General features: G+C 23.4%; 1 protein-coding gene across 1 annotated transcript; it reads left to right on the plus strand.

Moving 5' to 3' along the window:
• Window positions 1-34: 34 nt before the first annotated feature.
• On the plus strand, window positions 35-19,215 carry LOC112591672 (E3 ubiquitin-protein ligase ZNRF2). The gene is made up of 4 exons (XM_025335563.1): window positions 35-998; window positions 12,505-12,600; window positions 12,759-12,864; window positions 18,619-19,215. Exons 1-4 carry the CDS (start codon window positions 626-628, stop codon window positions 18,674-18,676), a joined length of 633 nt encoding a protein of 210 aa, XP_025191348.1. The 5' UTR covers window positions 35-625; the 3' UTR covers window positions 18,677-19,215.
• Window positions 19,216-20,275: the final 1,060 nt, after the last annotated feature.

Below are 20,275 nucleotides of genomic sequence, written 5' to 3' on the forward strand. Positions count from 1 at the left end.
TATAATGTTATACGTCTGGACTTGTTATTTATTTTTTACTTCACCAGTTGACCATGTTATCATCATTATCAGAACTACCAATTTGTAACTGCGCGACGACATTAGACCAGACCACCAAACTAGTATCAGAGAGACGACGAACGAAAAGCTAGGGCAGAAGAAACAAAATATAATATAAAATAATGATCGAAATGACAAATAAATAATTAATTGATATTATCATAGTAATTACGTTAAGACAATCGCCATCGTCGTATTTTAAATTTTTCGTGATATTGTTATTATTATTTATTATTATCATATCATTATTATTAATTTTCTTTGTTTTCGTTCTCATACCATAGAACTGTCGAGTTTGGTTCTCTGTGCGCAGTTCTAAGTGGATTCTGATCGTTTGGTGCAACTTGAAGTGTGCCAAAAGCAGTACACGTCCGCAGTTGGTTTTTGGTACTGCGATCGATGTCGGATGTTCCGGACGTCGTTGTCCGCTTGACGGAACGTCTTCTTACGGTGGTTGTTCGCTCATAGTATAACGCGCGTGACAAATCATAAATAAAGTTCCGCCGTCCGTGTTCGTCCGCGTCGTCCTGAAGAGGTGTTCGCGTGAACGTTCGTTGCATGCAAAATGGGAGCGAAGGCCAGCACGGCCAACGGCGATGACGGCGGCGCCAGTCATGGCGATCACCGGTCGTTCTCTTCTGGTAACGGGCCGGATTCCGTGCAGACGGCTAGCAACCCTGGGTTTAGTATTTTGCGTTCCCTGCCTAGCGCCGTAACCAATGACAGACAGCGTGCCAGGTCTCTGTCCGGTGTGCCAAACGGTCATGACAACAATAGTAACTCGACGAGTCCACGGTTCGATATTACAGATGTCTTGGAGGCTGACAGCAGCTCAAATGACGACCAGAACTTGGACAGTCCTACGGTCACTGCTAATATTAGTCTTGGACGCGTTTACTCGGCTCATTCGTTACCTGCACATATTTGGCCATTCAATGGTATGTATGTTTTCTTAATTTTTTTTTACAATGATCAGTATAATTCCAGGGAATAATAGTAATATGTATATTTTTGGTAGATGCTTACACGGGAAAACTATAATGCATTCAAATTAATTTAAGTACTTAACCTATGTCATATGTACTTACTACTTGCAGGTAGTGATTAATCATTTTATTTTAGTTTATGGGGGCCAAACCTAGAAATTTACCAGCCTACACCTAGGTACCTATCATTATTAATCATCTACAATTTTAAAAATATTTACCAATTCATGAATTAATTATTTAATATTACATTTAAAATATAATTAAATAAGTACATAATCTCTACCAGCTATTGGGGATCCACTATATATATATATACATACCTACCACCCAATTATTTTTATTTTGAGGGAGGGAGAGGACAAATGCTCCATCTGCTTCTGTGAATCTGTGCCACTGTTTATAAGTTTTTATAAATCAAAATGAATCTTATTATTTTGTTCCCCAACACAAACATAAACATAAACACTTTTAATATATTTATTTATTTTTTTATATTACATCTATCAATTGTTTGAGGTGGTAACACAATATTATATGATTATATATTTTAAAGAATTTTTAATTTTATTATTCTTACCCTCAAATAAAATAAATATAGTCTATCATAAATATCTATTTGAATAAAATTAAATGGTGGGAAAAACTACTAGACAGCTAGTATCTAGCTTATATTTTATATACTTAACTATATTAGATAATATTTAGTTGTTAATCTTTTTAAATGTCTTTCTCAGAGTCCTAAGCTATATGACTTTTTGATTATTAACATTTTTAGGTATGAAGAATTTTCTAGTTCATATTTGTTCTCTATAATACTTAGTTGATCGTTTTTACAGACATTTTATAATATATTATGTTTTAAAAATGCAAACTATAAAAATAAAAAAATGAACATTCTTTACATAGCGTTGATATTGGTTTCAAATACAAATTATTATATTGAAAATTTCTCAACAGTTGATTTATTTATTTATATTTTATTTAATAAAATATGTTATAAATTATAATAGTCATTTAGTACAACTATTAAATACTGCTGATATACCTAAGCAAATTAGATTACCTTGTCTCATTAGCACCTTCTTACTTTAATACTAATTATCAAAGTGATACTTTTTTATTATTTTGATTATCACTTGGTTTGTTATAAGTTTTGTACACTTACAAAATAAATGGCGTGTGACAAATGTCTTTAAATGACCACTGTTGTGATATTGCTTTTCCAGTATTTTTTTTTTATTTGAAAACACATAGGACTAGGATCTACATTTTTATATTCTTATTTTTTTTGCCATAACTATTGTACATAGTTTATACATTTAAATATTCTAATTTACTATTGTGTTATGATTCATATTCAAATATTTTTCAAAAAAGACAATTTACTATTATCAAACAAGTAGTCTTGGCTTTTTGCATCAAGCATTAGTCAAGGTAACAGAATTAAGATTGGTTTTATTTAAGATAATGGAAAAATAGGCTATAGGTTTTTGTTATAGCATTGGTTTTTAACACTTGGATATATTTGATTATTATTATTGGTTAATTATTGATCATAATCCTTTATTAGTTTATATACCTATATAATGCATTAAAGGAGTATCTGTTTATCTTTTTGAAATATTAGTTAAAAATTAACTTTTAATAAACATTAAATATCAAAACCACTAAGGTTATTAAAATGTAATGTACTAACCAGGACTTTAATTAGACTTATTTTAATGGATATGCATGCACTATACATATATATAGGTATATATATATATATTAGATTCTGAGCAGAGCAATTGATGTATTGATTTTACAATTATGTGTGTTTTTCATTGTGTGTGTACATGATAAATAATTGATAAAATGCTTCAACTTTCACTTTGAATACAGTTTTAGATAGTAAATTGGATCTAGTTAATACTCTAGTTAGAGAGATTAGGATAAAAATGTGCCGTACTTTTTTTTTATCTTTTTATTTAGAAAGAAATAATGGGAATCTTTACACAAACCCAATATTATTATTATTGAAATAATTGTTTCGTATCCATGGTTACCAAAATATAGACAGTTTTTGTTTGAGTTTTTTTCTTTCTACACGATAGATTATCGTTGAATTTAAATTTAACAAAATCCATCATAGCAATTTACTTATTAACTAGTTTCACTCTATAGTTTAAGTAATATACAGCAGAGCGATACCCACCTGCCTACCTTCTTTTAAAATAAATTGATTACAAATTAAGCTAAGTATTTGCATATTATTTTACATAAGAATAAGATTGAATAGAAAATGTTAAGTGTATTATATAGTTTTTCATATTTCTTGACTACTTTTATAAAACAATTGTAATTGCATAATGAATTATAATGAAATTTTACCAAATTAACAATGATCAATAATTAATAATTATCATATTTCCAATAATTTAAATATTTTATGGAATTACTTTATAGCAAAAATCTATTATAAAGATAAAAATAAAAATAAATTGAAATTTACAATTAATTAATTTAGATTTTAATGATAAATCATTTATTTTATAACATTATTGAATAGTTTTTAATAGTTTACTAGAGTAGTATTTATGTTTATAGAAGCAGGCTTCTTTTAATATGCACTTGTTACATATTTATATCATTATTTCATTTATTATAAATATTAAAGAATTGAGTTTTTTGTTACTAATTTCTGAAAGATAAATGTTGACATTTTTTCAGTTTTCTTTAAGTTTCTATTTATTGATTTTTTTTTTTATCAATTACCACATGTATTTAATTTTTAATTAGTTTGGATACGTATAAAATGTAAGCACTTTTTTTTTTTTTTAATGTAGCGTATGTTTAAATTAAAATAAATTGTAAAAATTATATGTTATTCATTCTGCTTACTTTCTCAAATTTGAATAACACTGTTAATTTAATAGAATTCCTTTAATTTTAACATTGAAGCTAGAGAAAAAATTGATGAAAGATTATTCATATAACATAACATTGTTTTATTACCTTTGTAGTACAAACCTAGATTTTTTTATTTGTAGATACTTTTAAAAAGTACATAGGTATGTCGGTATAACCTAATTTCTATATAATAATAATTTACCATATATTTTTAAATTGATTATCTATGTTAAGTTAAAATTTATATTTTATTATATTAATCAGTGTGTTATGAAATATCACAAGAATTGTTTTTAAAATATTCACAATCAACATAACTACGGACATAGAATTTTTGATTGGTACCATTTGTTTTACTTTATTTTGAATTAAAATACCTAAGTAATTGTATTCTGTATATACCTATGTTATCTATGTTAAAATTATGCTATTAACACTATGTGGTAAAATATATTAAACATTATGTGATGTATGTATATATATATATATATATATATATTAGTTATGTACTTATGAGTATTTAATGCCATAAATATTTAAAAACTATTTTTTAAGTACATATCATATAATATTTTATATTTTTAAAATTTATTGAAAAAATTATCATTACATTTTTACAATATTTAAACTTAGTAAAAAGTTGTGTTATATGAGTTGAATATATGCATTATGTACCAATGGTAACTTACTGGTAATTAGTAATAACAACTAGATTTTAATAGAATATTAAATGCTCACTAGTTTTTAAATTATTTTTTTTATTGCAGTCTTTCTTAATAAAATCTACATGCTTAGTATTGTATGCTTTAATTGTTTATAAACTGTAGTTCATGATGGGATTTGGTTTTATGTAAAAAAAAAATAATATCAACTATTACTATGAAATATTTTTTTATACTCAATTTTATTACATTTAGACCTATACTTAAGCCATTATTAATGTTTTTAAGTTTTTAATCAAAATTTAAATGGTAGATTAACTTACCAATTATGTAATTTGTTTAAAAAAAAAGTGTAATCTATATTAATTTTATTATTTCTTTTGATGTTTGCATGACCTATAAGTTATACCAGACAAGCCGAATATTAAGTTACAACTCTGGTTACAACTTAAATTACTAATTTATTTAATGCACTTATAGTATCTCATATTTCCTACAATAGTAAAAGTGGTACAACCTAAATATAATATATCAAATTTAAATTAATAGAAAATTCCTAAAAATATTTTTGACCAATTGATTTTGATTCAATTAAAAGTGAAAATAAAATATTTAACACTTTTTTTTTTATTTGTAATATTTTACATTTATTTAATTTTGTTATATTATTAATAATTAATCATGATGATATAATTTATATTTTAAGCTAATAATTTATTATTATTATTATTATTAATTTATAACATAATACTAATATTTTATCTATGATTAGTGCATATAATATAAATATTGGTAAAAACTAAAAAGAAACTTATTTACTAACATGTTGACTTTTCATATAAATTAAAAGTAGATATTGATTTTTTACAGTTATATAATAGCTACTTATGTATAACTATAATACTGCTATAGGTAATTATTATTTAACTTATTATACATAAATGTATTTATCTAGATTAAAGTCGAATAGTTAATATTGTGTGTGACACTTATTTACTATTTATAAATTAAAATATGAACAGTAGTTTAAATATTTGGTGCTAATTATTTGTATATTAATCTATTAAAAATACAAGTCTTGTAAACAATTATAGTTTGTTTATTTATGTTTAAAAAAACTAAAATATAATTGGATTTTCAATTTAAAAATTCAATAAAATCAGTGTACCTACTTATATTTAATACAATTCCTGTGACTTACATAGAATCTAAAATATATATTTATAAGATAGTACTAATCACATTTCTTCAAGTATACTTATTATTAAAAATTTGGTTTTGATATTTTTGAAAAAACTGAAAATCATTAAAATTATTTATCAACAGCAAAAATATAACTTTAAATTATAATTCGTTTTTATTAAACTTAATTAGGTTAATAATGGTAGTTATTTAGAAAATAAGTAAAATAGGTAGGTATATAATGAACATAAATTGTATTTGTTTATTTGTTTGATAATAAATCTTAAATGTTGTATAGTTCGTAATGTTTGTATTATTGGTTAATAAATAAGAAAATAGATACCTAGTGAACTTGTTATGTCGCTATTTAATGAATATACAACACATTTACAACAATGCTTTATGCCATTATGTATAATTGTTTTATTACAAAACGTTTTAAGTTGTCCCGAAAAAACTTAGCAAATTATCTCATATCATGCGTGAATTACCTGTTCACTATTTTGCAAATGTAGAATTTTAAGTGTAGATTTTAATTAGTAACTAATTACTGTTACTTTCAATTTTAAACCTATTATTGCAATAATAATTTGATCACAATAATTGTCGTCTCTAAGAACTTAGCAGTGTCTAAAATTACCAAATATTGAGTGATATATCAAAAAAGTGGTTTTGAAGGACGAAAATTCTGGTATTATTTTTATCGTTGCAATAAATTAATTTGATGAGATGAATTTAGTAAATATCCTAATAAATATCAAATTCGTTAGACGTTAAAAAGCTTTTTGGATTCCACTGTCTGACCTTGATCTTAAAATTTTGTACGGAACAACTCAAACACCACTCTATATTTTTAAAAATAGTAATGAAAAAATCTTTATTGTCTTATTGCATTCATAACAAAATCTAATAGCTATTTATTATCATGCTAATGGATTCTTAATAAATTTAAATGCCTTGAAAATATTACTACCTTAAACTAAAATGCAAATATAACTATATCATTTATGTTACACTTATCAATATAAGTGCTGCTATTGTTAGAATTAATATTACTTTATTTGCGTAATTAAATTGACGTATTACATCATTATTGTTTTAGATTTCAGACCAGTGCTTGGTTAGATACTCACAGGTATAATTGTATCTATTAGTCTTAGAGTGACGTGTAATTTCAACTTTTGTTTATTTTTCCTACTCAATAATTCAATAATTCAAAAAGTTCAATTACATACTAGGTCATGAATTTAGCACAAACGATACTTTAGTAAGATTTTATTTATAGAATAAGAGTCGTTAATCCTGTGAATTTATTTATATTTAGATAGCCAATTTCTACAACATAATATTTTTTTATATTAAAATGAAATATTATACATTAATTACCTAAAACAACTATAATTTTTATCATACAATAAAGATTACCTACTTAATATTTATAATAAAATAACATTAGATTAATTTACTTTTATTAAGATGTCTTTAAATTATTACTTTTTTAAATGTAGGTATATTTTTTTAAAGCAATATATAATATATATATAAATATACATAGGTATCCAATATAATACAAATGCTCATTAATCAGAATATCTCACCATGTTTATTTCAGTCAATGACTTTTTGTTTTTAAATAAAAATTTTGGAGATAATTTTTTTATTACTTTATCAAATATAAGCCTCAAATATTGAGGCAGCAACATTTATCAGAAATTATAAAAAATAAAATGTACAAAGATAAGACTAAAAATAAAATAGTTGAAAATTATTCTTTAATATATGTTTGCAAATATTTGCTATTTTGATTAATTTAAGTACCTAGTTTGAATTTAACGGTGGATTGAAGTTTATATAAATGTAGTAAGAAAGAAAGATTTTTCACGTTCTTGTTAGAAAATTAGTAATATTTTTTTATTTTTTTTTTTGTTATACATTTTTATTTTTTTTTGATTTACATAGGTTATTTTATACTAAAAAAAAAAAGAAATGGAGGCAAGTAGGTATCAATGAATGGTTTTCTGTAATAAATGTATATTAATAATATACTAAGCATTGTATACGAAAAAAAAAATCGAGACTGTCTATTAGACTATATCATTAAGTGTGTTTCATAATCTGTCTTTTGAGTTTTGATATTTCTATTAATATAATTTATTTCAATAACAGTATTGCAGTAAGATGATTTAATTTTTGTCGAAAATATTCTGTTTATTATTAATAGTTTAGACTATAGACATATTTATGCTGTACTATATTTTTTCCATATTATATTGTTAATGAATAATAAGTGATAACTTTTTGTCAATACCACCTAATTGAGAAACGTAAAATGTAAATAGGATCATAGTATAAATAGATATCTAAAAATGAATCCATATATTTCGAAAATGTTATTATGTATAGAAATATTCATAATATACATACAAGTTATAAGTATTTTTGATTTATAACAAAATAACTATCATTATTATTCGTTGAAATATATAATTTCGTTCAAATTTGAACTTCAAATGTCTATAAAAAATGTGTTTTTATAGTTTTTTTGTTCCAAAATAAACTGCTCATGAGCAACCTTATATTGAATTTTCAAGTCTTAGCTTTAAAAACTTAACATTTCATAAATTGTTAATTACAAAATAATTCACAAATATTTGACGATTTTGACGAAAACACTTCAGATGCTTATAAAATTTTTGTATTAAATTTTCAAGCTTTTTAACTTATAAATAGCTCAAAAATAGTTAGGTTCTGATAATTTTATCATATTAATTTCGATCTAAACATTTGGTGAACATTTTAAGGTTTTGTGGTTATTGGTTTTTGTGTTACATCAAAAAATAAAATTAATTCAATCAAACACTGGTTTTGCCTAACCTTGCGTAAAATTTCTTTTTATCCTTAATTGTTTTAATTATTTTTAAAAATATTAAAAAAATCTGACTCTTTTAATGTACAAACTAGATCTAATTTGAAAAGAAAGAAAAATAGTGTAATGTAAACGTTGTAGTCTGTACCTTGTGGTTGTTTAGTATTTTTAGGTTAATTGTTTAGCAAATCAATTAATGATGATAATTAGCTAATGTTATTTTTGAAAAGGACGTCACACCTGAAATGTTGTCTTTGTCTTATATACGTTCAACAGTTCCAATTTTCTGTTGTTAGATTTTATGTATGAGTTAACTAACTTATTATCAATCTTAAACATTATCCGTGTTCTGTCGTTGGTATTCTACAATATTTTAATTGTTTACACATTCATGATTTGTTTAATAGTTAAAATATCATAAAAAAAATCATCGAGAAAATACATTTAATGTCCTTACCTTTAAGTATGATAAAAAGTTAATTTAATTTGGATTTAAGGGAACAACACAAAGTTAGAAATAGCGAACGTAAGTTTTAATATATATATCACGTTAGGAAGATGCAGATAACACACGTGGATATGACGTTCTCTTAGTATTGTTATAATACTTATTGATAACTTAATGAATAATAATAATATCCTAATGTTTTTAATTTTTTTAGTATTAATTATAATGTTCAAAAATAACTCACATTACAGATACACACTTACAAAACAATAGAGAGGAAAATCGTGTAAAAATTGCTGTTGGATAAAAGTCATGTAGCCCAATAATACACTTTTTTCTTTTCTCTATTACAGATTTTCTTAACAAAAGATAAATTAGTAAAATAAATATTTTACATTTAATTAATACTTCATAATATAACCTATTTTACTTATATTTTGGCTTTTAGACAATATATTAATTACTCTAATGCTGCGTGTTAATATTTATCATTAAAAAAAAAAAATATATATTATTATCTTTAATTTATAAACAAAATTAAATAATTAAACCTTGAACCAGTTATTACTTTCAATACTTGAAATGAAGGTTTAAAATAAATTAACTCTAGCAGGTGGTCAATTATATAAATAAATTATAAAATTTCTGCTTAATAATTAGATTGTCTTTTAAATTATAATGTACTCTATAGAATTTTTAGTATATTATAATAGTTTAGCAAAAAGCAAAAATAATTAGTTGTAATTTGACAAAAAATAAACTTCCTATTTTTCAATTTTCTTTAGTGTAATATTACCACAATTCTTTTGAGATGAGAATTAAATTGCAAACTATTGTATCCTATAAAATGCCTTTTAAAATATGATTTAAGCTATTGCTTAAAACTTTTGTTTTAACTTTTATTTTATTTTTCATTTATTTTTGTTTATAATTAGTTGAACGCAATTTTTATTTTCGTTGGTTATTAATTAATCGTAAACTATAATTACTATTTTTTTTAATTTCTAATTTTGTCAAAAAAATAACGCACTTCTTTTTATCGTTTCACATGCTCAGTGATAATGGGTGACACGTGTTTAATCTAAACGAGTATTGTCTATATTAATGTGATGGTCAATATACATTATACATTAAACATTATGTACTGTTTTCGTGTTAAGAACAGACGATATTATATTTCCTAAGTAGCGGTTAAATTATTTTCTAATGTAAATAAGTATAAGGTCCGTCAACGGGTAGTTTTGTATTTTAAGCTAGTATAAGTCAGTATTTTCGCTTATAATAATTTCTCAATGTTATTATACTGTTAAAAACATCACATGTTGTTATTATTATATGTAGGTACACGTACTTATATATATTTATTATTTAGCGATATCGAATTAATTTTTATTAGTCGTCGAGACCTTGAAAAGCGAATTGATAAGACGTTATATTTTCAAGAATGATTACTACTCTTCGTACACATGGGAAACAAGGACGTCTAGTTAGCAGTGAGCCAGTCAAAAATATGATTTCTTTGTTGTTTATTATATACTCAGAATTGTCTTTTCCCTGTCCTCCAATAGTAGTATAAGCGATACTGTCTATTACAGCAACTAAGTATAAAAAATAATTAAGTATGCATTTTAATCTATTTAGTGATTACTGTCTACTGATTAGTGACATACACATTGTACACCATACACATTCTTAACTTTAAGTTATAGCTTTGTCGAGACGTAAAAATATTTCTGAAATTAAATTCATCGCTATAGTTAGGTAGTTTTTGTAGTTAAAAGTGTTGTACTTAACCTCTTAGTTAGCCAATTAATACATTTTAATGTATTTATTATCTAACACTAGGTATTTAATAAGAAATGATGGGTCTAAAACTTTTTATACAAAGATAAATATCTTATAATATTTTATGTTTATTATCAATTAAATGTCTATTTTAATTTTCGAATATTATTGTTTAATAATTTATATTTTTTTAGTTTTAAAACTAAATTATTAAATATGATTTGATTATAATATGGTTGGCCTGTACAATTTTTACTGGACTTTTTTTGAGTAATAACACTCCGATACTTATTTGAGTTCTATTTATATAGGTTACTAAAAAGTTTCTCAGTTATTATAATATACTTATTGCAAGCTATATTCATACTTATTGTATAGACATTTACGATATTTATTAGTTCATTGTCTTTCATAGTATTATTGAACTCGTTATTATATGAAAATAATAATTATTGTGTTGTATGCGTTTACTTATATAAATTATTTTTTGAAACCTCGTCTGAAATATATTTTTAGAATCTACTTTTTAATATATGATTTTCATAATATTACACAAAACAATCAGTATTTTTATGAATTTAGTATTTGTGTATTATAATTTTAGTAGAGCATTTTTTAAAGCGTTTTCACTCGTTCCAATTATTAATAAACTATATAATGTAGTATGTACAGACGTCTTTGAAATTCATAGTAGATTGGAAATTGAAAGAAAAATTATAATTATATTTAAAAGATAATATTAATTATTCAATTAAAATAATATGTTGTTTTTCTATATTGTTAAATGAATACAATGCGTACATGTAATGCTTTAATTTTTTATATTATTCTAATTTATTTCTACAGATTAAATGAGTCTTACCGAGCATGCTTATTTGAGAGTTCATGTAGATATATCTAACAATGTTTTTCTTGATATTGTATTAAGTTTTTATATCGATTTTAATCACATTTAATATATAACTGCTTAAGAGAAAAAAAATGTGAATTCGATAATTATTCTTTGATCAACTTTAAACGTTTAAGTTAATATTCAATAAATCATTATAAACTGACTGTAAGTTATTGATAATAATTGGTATAAGTTATATTTAAATTGCCATTTAATCAAATACTGCTAAATTCAAAAGATTTTTAAAAATTATTTATTGAGCTTTTAATATTTTACAAAAGTTGTTTTATAGTTATTTTACCTCCGTTATGAAATTGATGTTTGAAAATTATAAGAACATATTTGATTAGGTAGTTATTTTGTAAAGTAGTTAAAACGTAATTAATAATTACCTAATATATTTTATGTATTTATTATTTAGCTTAGTGACGATATAAAATATTTACTTGCATTTATTTTTATGACTACTTACTATTTATAAAACGCTCTATTAACATATCATTTAAATGAGTGTCCCTCAGAATTTATCTTGTCATATTTAATTATGTTCATTTTAATTTAACTTGATTCATTTTAATATTTAACATATATTTTAATACTCTTATAAATATGCATATATATAATACATATATAGATTGTGTATTACAATTAAAAAAAAAAATATTTTATAATTATACAATAATAAGTATACTTTTTTATAACATTACATTATCTATTAATTATTTGTTTAGGAATTAAGTGTCCGGTATGTTCAAAGTTTGTTTTACCAGATGAGATAGAAGTACATCTGGTTATGTGCTTGACCAAACCTAGACTGATTTACAACGGTAAGTAATGAAATATTTATTAGTTTTTACTGTTATTTTCAATAAATAAATATATTAAATATAACTAATAATATGTGGTTTAATATTTTTTAAATATTGTTCATAAAAATGTATTATTGATATTAATATAATGATATAATTATCATGTTATTTTGCAGAAGACGTTTTAAAAGATGATAAAGGTGAATGTGTCATATGTCTGGAAGAACTGATACAAGGTGATACCATAGCCAGGCTTCCTTGTCTTTGCGTATACCATAAAACGTAAGTATATTCAAAATTTATATTTATCTATGTTTTTTTTACTACTTTAAATATATTAAAAAATCGCATAGTTTATGTTTCTATGTAGAATTTGTAATTTTATATATTGGTCATCGAGACTTGAACAATTTTATTTTAAAAGTTAAGGTTATCGTTACCTTTATAAATGGTTTTTTTTTTTTTACAAACACTTGCAATTATGTTAAAAATCTATTTTACACTATATAAAATTATTCTTTAACTGCGAATAACAAATACTAGCAAACTTTTTAGGTGTCTAGCAATGTTTTAGGACTAAATTTAAATTAATTCAAAGCAATTTTTTTTTTTAGTTGAAGTATTGATTTAATTTAAAAAACTTTCCAAAAACAATTACTCTTGACGAAATAGTTCCAAATGCGTTTATTGTAGCTAACTATATTTGCTCATAATCGTTGTTAACCTTAGTTTTATTATTTATTTGGTAATGATTTTAAATATATATTATAATACAACTAAAATAACTCCTATCCTAGTGATCCATTTAAAATTGTATTCTATTTATAATTTTATTTATTATCCATGTTTCAGTTGCATAGTAAGAATTGCTTTTTTTTTTAGAGGGAGGAGAATTTAGAAAGCATACATGGGTTACATATTATTATGTAGTAGGTTCAAAAATACTGAAAGCTTTTTTAAATTCTCTTAAATTTGAGGAGACCGTAGTTAGGATGTACATCACTGCCTCATTTTAATAATTATTTTTATTGGTTTGTCTAAATTGACTTTTATTAATCTTAAAACATAGTTTCCTACTCAATTTCTTAATCTATTTAAAAGTTCCATTGATAATGAAAATTAAACAACGTAATAATTTTACTGCGGTAAAATACAAAGATGTAATACAGATGTTTGAAGAAAGCAGTAAAGTAAATACAATAATCATTTTATTTTGGACCGATGCCTTAACCCTACTCTTTTACTCTTGAAATTTAAGGATATTTTTGGTTTTGGCTAAAACTCAATGGACGTTCCAAAATCAAGTACAGCAAGACGAGTTCTTTTGATTTAAAATTTTTTACATTCCTAAATCAAGGTTAAACAAAACAGGGATTTAGCTTCCTTCCTAGTCTTTAAACTCAAAATATATAATCATCTTTCTGTTTATATTTTCATGTTATAGAAATAATTTTTGGTGCAATACTGTAATTATAATTTAATTAAGTTTGTAGTATAAGTTATACAAGAATAAAAAATGAAATACAGAATTTGCCTGAGCCACTGAGAACGTGACTTATTTTAACGTGTTGTTTAACTTATTTTTTTTTTTGTAATAATAATATTCATCATTCCATTTGTTAAACAATTTTAAACAAGTTTGATTTTTCTAAAAATTGAGAGAATGTCTTAAAAACTGTGTCCGTCTATGTTTTGATTATGTTTTTTTTTTTGTTGCTACTTATTTTTTTAATCGTAAATTTTTAATGCTTATACCTAAAGTTTACCAACTATTTAATAGTATTATTATATTTTGGTCAAAACAATATTATAAATTTGATAAATGCATATTGTATATATATATTATTGTTTGATATTTTTTTTAAACATTTTTTGAAGAATAATAGTAAATGTTTTACAGTATCGTACTTGTAATAGTTATGTTAGTATTTAATAAAGTTTTGATCATTAATTAAATTTAAATGATGTATCATTTAACAGTTAAATTATCTGAGTAGATAACTTGTGTTTAGGTAAATTGGCCTATTATTAAACTCTTCTTATTCACTTATGCATAATATATTTCTAAAATTTCTTGGAATACTTGTTATTATTATATTTGATTATGTTATAGTGTAATAATTTAGATTTCTTATAATTTATTACACCAAATGTTGTAGATTAATATCGAAAAATTAACAGACTTTCATATTATTTTAAAATATAATTCCTATATCCTTGATTACTTATAAAGTTAAAGAAACCTATAGGCAATATATTATTCTAATGTTCTCACTATATAGTTTGGTATTTCAATAAAATAATAGTCTTAGCCAGCGTCATTCGCGATATAATCATTTTTTTTTTTCAAAATTTATCAATAATATATAATGTCTACTTTAAAAATTCGTTTAATAATTAATATTGTAGTCATTCAAATTTCGATTTGTAGATATTTTTGTGATTTAATAGACTTAGAAAATTTAAATTTCAGGAGATGATAGTGAAATGCTTGTAACTATCTAATCGTGTATAATGTTTGTATTATTTTTAGACTTTTGCTTAAATTATGAGTCGACTATAAAAATAATTATAACGAACCCAAGAAGAATAAATACGAACATCAAAATATATGACTTATACTACCTTTTGTTATAAGGACCACTTAAATAGAGTCAACTTGACCGAGTAAAATGTCAATTAGTCGAAGATGAAATATAAAAATTTTAAATTACAACTTATGAATAAGACGTATTCATATAAAATCATTAAAGTATAGGTACACTTGGTTTATTAAAATACCGAGTATATTGTGTATAATGTATATGTATATTCTAAAAGTTATTTTATATATTCAATAGAAGTTATTACTTAATTTAAATAATAACCCGAAAAAAGTAGAAGTGTTATATGTGTACTTGACTTCGTTTTTTTGATAGGAATAATACTCCAAACATTTCATACTCTTTAATTGAGATCTAAAATGTTCTCTTTTTACCAGGTTTAGTTGTTGTGATTTGTGACTATTAGATTAATAATAATAAATATTTAAACAATAAATAATGGAAACAACTTTTTAGAAAAAACTTTATTGTACATAATTGATTGTTCTTAATATTAAAAAGGGTGTTTCTTTTGAACGATAAGCTAAAAACGTATATCTTTTGTATCTGCTATTGTCAAATAAATATTATGATTGATTCTTTTTAGCTAGCGTACCATTATAAAACGAATAATTAAAAAAAAAAATAAGGTGAAGAAGAAGAAGGTACCACTTTGCTGTACATTAGGTGTCGAATTGGTCATTGTATGGATGTGTTCAATTTTAATTTAATGATAATATTGCATTAATACAAAAAACGATTCTAAGCGAAGATGGTCTGCCAGTTTATAATATAACTATATTTCATGTGTTAGTTGATATTTCTATTAGCGTAATTAATTTAACTATTGTTATTATTGTGGGTTGATTTAATTTTTGCCGAAAACATTGCATTTATTGTATTATTGTTATTAACTTATAAGTTAATTATACTTTACTGTAAATACCTTAAAATAGTGTGAATAAGGTCATAGTATAAATTGGTAATATCTTGAAATAAATCGGCTTCAGCGTTTCTCAATCTGGGGGTCGCGATCACCTTAACTAGGCCCTAAGGGTCGTGTAGGTTAAAAATAATAAAACGCTGATTTAAAAATCGAACCTTTTTATTTAAAATTTTTTATTGAACAAAAAAAAATAAATACTTAAAATAATGGCTCTCCTCTTCAGCCCGAGACATAAAGTTTACCCGTGACAAGTTTAAATTACTACACATGGTATTTATAAATTGATAATCGAAATGGTATATTTTGTTTTGTTAATCGGTTAATGATATGATATTTTTATTGTTCAAATTTGTACTTTATATAGATAGGGAGGAGGGTCGGAAGTGATTGACCATATTTTATACCTATTTTGGGGATCAGACACTAAAAAAGTTGAGAAACAATGATTTACTTATTTTGAAAATGTCATTATGTTTTGTAAAATTTATAATCTACGTAAAGGTTCTAAGTTCCAACGAACAATGTTTTTAAATTGTAACAAAATGATTATAACATTGTTATTCATCATTAAAATAAGTAATTTTGTCCAAATTTTAATTTCAAATTTTTATAACAAAAAAACTATTTCGGTTTTATGTGATTTAAATGTTTAGTTCCAGTGTAAATTACTTATGAGGATTGAGGAACATTATTGTATTACATTTTCAAACTTATAAGCTATAAAAATTGAAAATTTTGTAAATGTTTTATTATAAAATACTCCCCAATTTAGTCAGAATTTTAATTTCAAATGTATATTATATGAAAATTGTGATTGTGTTCTTTTATTATTTTTATATAGATATAAGAAAAATTTATGTGGAATTTTTTATTAAATTTTCAAGAATTTTGATTTAACAAAAAAATATTGTGATTGCGAAAAACAAGTATTTAATTTTCAAACATATTTCTTTTGTGATATATTTTTTTTTTACTATATTTATAAAAAACTAAAATAAAATTGCAAATTTCTAATCTATAAATAGCTCGAAAATAGCCGACATATGTTTATTTTATTACGTATTAGTAATACTAACATAAATATTTTAGAAAATTTCAAGTATTTAACGTTATTTATTTTTATATTACACCAAAAAAACAAAATCAATTTCGTCAAAAAACTAATTTCGCTTAAATCACAGTTTTTCCTTGATATTTTGTTCTTGAAATACATAGTACCTAGGTCCAATTTTTTGTCAGAAACCTTCCTCAAATTTGAATATTGAAGTATTTTATCAATTACTTATTGAGCGTGTACAATGTACTCGCACAAAAAAAATTATACATGTAATAAAATAAATACATGTATCGCTTTACTCAGAATCTTTAAACAACGCATAATTTGCAAAAATAATATAATATTAAAAAATGTGTGTATACTGTGTACGACTCGCATGCAGACGGTTACTTCAATTGCACTATTCAATATAGTCGTCTACAGATATTTCGTTGACTAACGAAAATCGAAATACAACTAAAATACAATTGTATTATATAAAATGAAAATCTTAACAATATAATAATAATTTCATCAAACTTAGTGTACTAAAATATTAGTCCCTTGAAAATCGTTCGTATGTTATAGATTCACTTCTCTCTCATCACCTTATACCTACGTATTTTTGATAAATAATTTTTTTATTATTGTTTATTTCTGTGAAAAATTGTAGGTACACAAATTTTGCTATAATATAATATAAGAAACTATTAGTTGTAGGAATTTTAACTTGTGGATTTATATGTTTGCGTCAATCGTATTTTATAACGTATGACGATGTCGTCTCTGTTGTTTTTATGATTATTTTGCGTATCTACCTACATGTATTAAGTAGTGTGAATTATATTAAAAGATTGTTGACCTAGGAAATACTTGGTTCATTATGAATTTAACGCGTTGTAATTTTAACTGGGGGAAGATATTATATTGTTTGTGTTTGTAGTGTTACGTGTTCAGAGTTTCAAGGTTTTTTTTTTATTTTCATACTATATACTTAAAAGAAGACATGTTTAAAAGTTTGGTAGTGGCTCTAGTATGATTTAATCGATACGAGAAAATACGTCACATTTATTATTGGTTGTAGTTAGGTATATTACAAAAGACTTCGCATCACCAGTGTCTTCCATTGACCGACCAATATTTTTGATACTATGACGAGTATAATAGATTTAATTTAATTATACATCAAGCTGTTGCTTGGTTGGACAGAAATTTATTTTTTTTTTAATATCAAGAGAGCAGTATAAATAAAAAAAAAAACAAAATATCCTTGTTTGACTATAATAATTTATATTAGTCATAAAATTTTTATTTTTAATTCGATTACGAATTGCGGTTTATTTTATAAACACTCTTAATGCTGGATTTGTTGTATGTATTAAGTTTTAACACGGAACGTTTCATGTCAATTATACTTTTGTGCTATATATTTAATTAATTATAATAATTATTTCTGTTTATTTTTATTTTAGATGTATAGACCGGTGGTTTGAAGTGAACAGATCGTGTCCTGAGCATCCCGGAGATTGAACCGTTTGTATACACAGACTTCGAACAAAATTTGAAAAGGGGAATATAAAATAATACATATAACAAATAATTGTTGCGCAGCTATATATATTATGAATAATGATAAATGTAATAATAATTATTAATAATGATTATATTATGGTTATTGTTTTAATTTTCTTAACGTCTACGAAAAGTATGAAACGTCAATACCAAACTATATACTATTACCATTTTTCATTATCAATATTAAAATATATAATTATAAATTAATTTAAAATAACGTGCACGGAAAACCAATAAATAATGTCAAAATTATATCTATAATATGCTTTCAATATTTTGCAATTCGGTTGTGTACAAAGGCTGATATTAGCGTTAATTATCAGTTTTTGCTCGAATATTTTTATTTATTGATCGTGAAAATGATACTTTAACCAACAAAATTATTCCTAAAATTTTATTCTTGATTATGAGATTTTTTTCTTACAAAATATTTATTTTTTGTTTAACGCTTTATAAAATGTATAAAGTTGAGTAATATTCAGTTGAGATGTAACATAAAATATAATTAAAAATATTTTTTTTCTAACTTTATTTATACTACATAATTATATAGTTGACGTTTTACATAATACAAAAAAACCTGTACATATCATTTTGTGTTTTATTTTTGTTTTTTTAGATTTGCTTTCCCAATTTTTTATTGGTAAATTTACATTTCTCGAAGTAAAAATTACTACTAAATCATAACATAAATGTTTTAAATTCTACCTTAACTTTTCTATATAGAATGAGTTTTAAATTAATGTTTTGTATATTATGTAAACTGATCATAAATAAAATTGTTATTGTATATTTTATAAACGTTCCAAATGAATCGTCGAATATATAGCTATTCCAGAGTTTTAATATTATGTTTTATATTATTTTTTCTGATTTCATATTTTTGATGATCAGTAAAATATATCATTTATTTTAATTTACTCAATTGTAAGAAAATTTAAATAGACTTAAGCGTTTTGTCGTTATTTTTAATTTACATACGGTGCATTGTAACTTTGTTTTGTTTTGTTTTATTATTAATTTTTTTTCAAATTTTATAAATGATCAAGGATAGTTTTTGTAACTTAGTCGGGGCTGCTCTTTTTACGATATATTTAAGATTCTCGTATTATTTATGTAAAATTGTTTTAAACTTGAAGTATGTTGTATGAAATATAACCAATAATATAAATATATAATTATATAAGTGTTTAAAAAACCTCGAATATACAATAATGAAAATCTTTTGATTGATTTTATCAAGTTGCATTTACCCCAGGCTCTTTATGCCCAATTGCCATTTTAACTATATTGTTATAGGTTGCACACACTTAGCTACAATAGCTGGTAACTGTGAAATGCTCTGTAAACCGCTATTGTGCTACAAACTATTATCCCGCTTTAACTATGCGTGCTCCAAGTCCATCGTATTTTGATATATTATTATTTATTACCTATATATTTATAAATTGTAAGAATCATTAAATAAAATATAAAAAATATTTAGTGATTTATTATATTATGTTGAACAAAACTTAAAAAAAATACAATTTTTTTTCTTATTAAGTACAATAT

This window comes from Melanaphis sacchari, unplaced genomic scaffold (genome assembly GCF_002803265.2).
Source record: "Melanaphis sacchari strain LSU unplaced genomic scaffold, SCAv2.0 Contig0_pilon_pilon, whole genome shotgun sequence".
Classification (NCBI taxonomy): Eukaryota; Metazoa; Arthropoda; class Insecta; order Hemiptera; family Aphididae; genus Melanaphis; species Melanaphis sacchari.

Coding starts and splice junctions, on each gene's coding strand:
- LOC112591672 (XM_025335563.1), top strand. CDS start 626: ATGGGAGCGAAGGCCAGCACGGCCAACGGCGATGACGGCGGCGCCAGT. Junction 999..12,504: donor ACATATTTGGCCATTCAATG/GTATGTATGTTT, acceptor TTATTTGTTTAG/GAATTAAGTGTCCGGTATGT. Junction 12,865..18,618: donor CTTTGCGTATACCATAAAAC/GTAAGTATATTC, acceptor TTTTTATTTTAG/ATGTATAGACCGGTGGTTTG.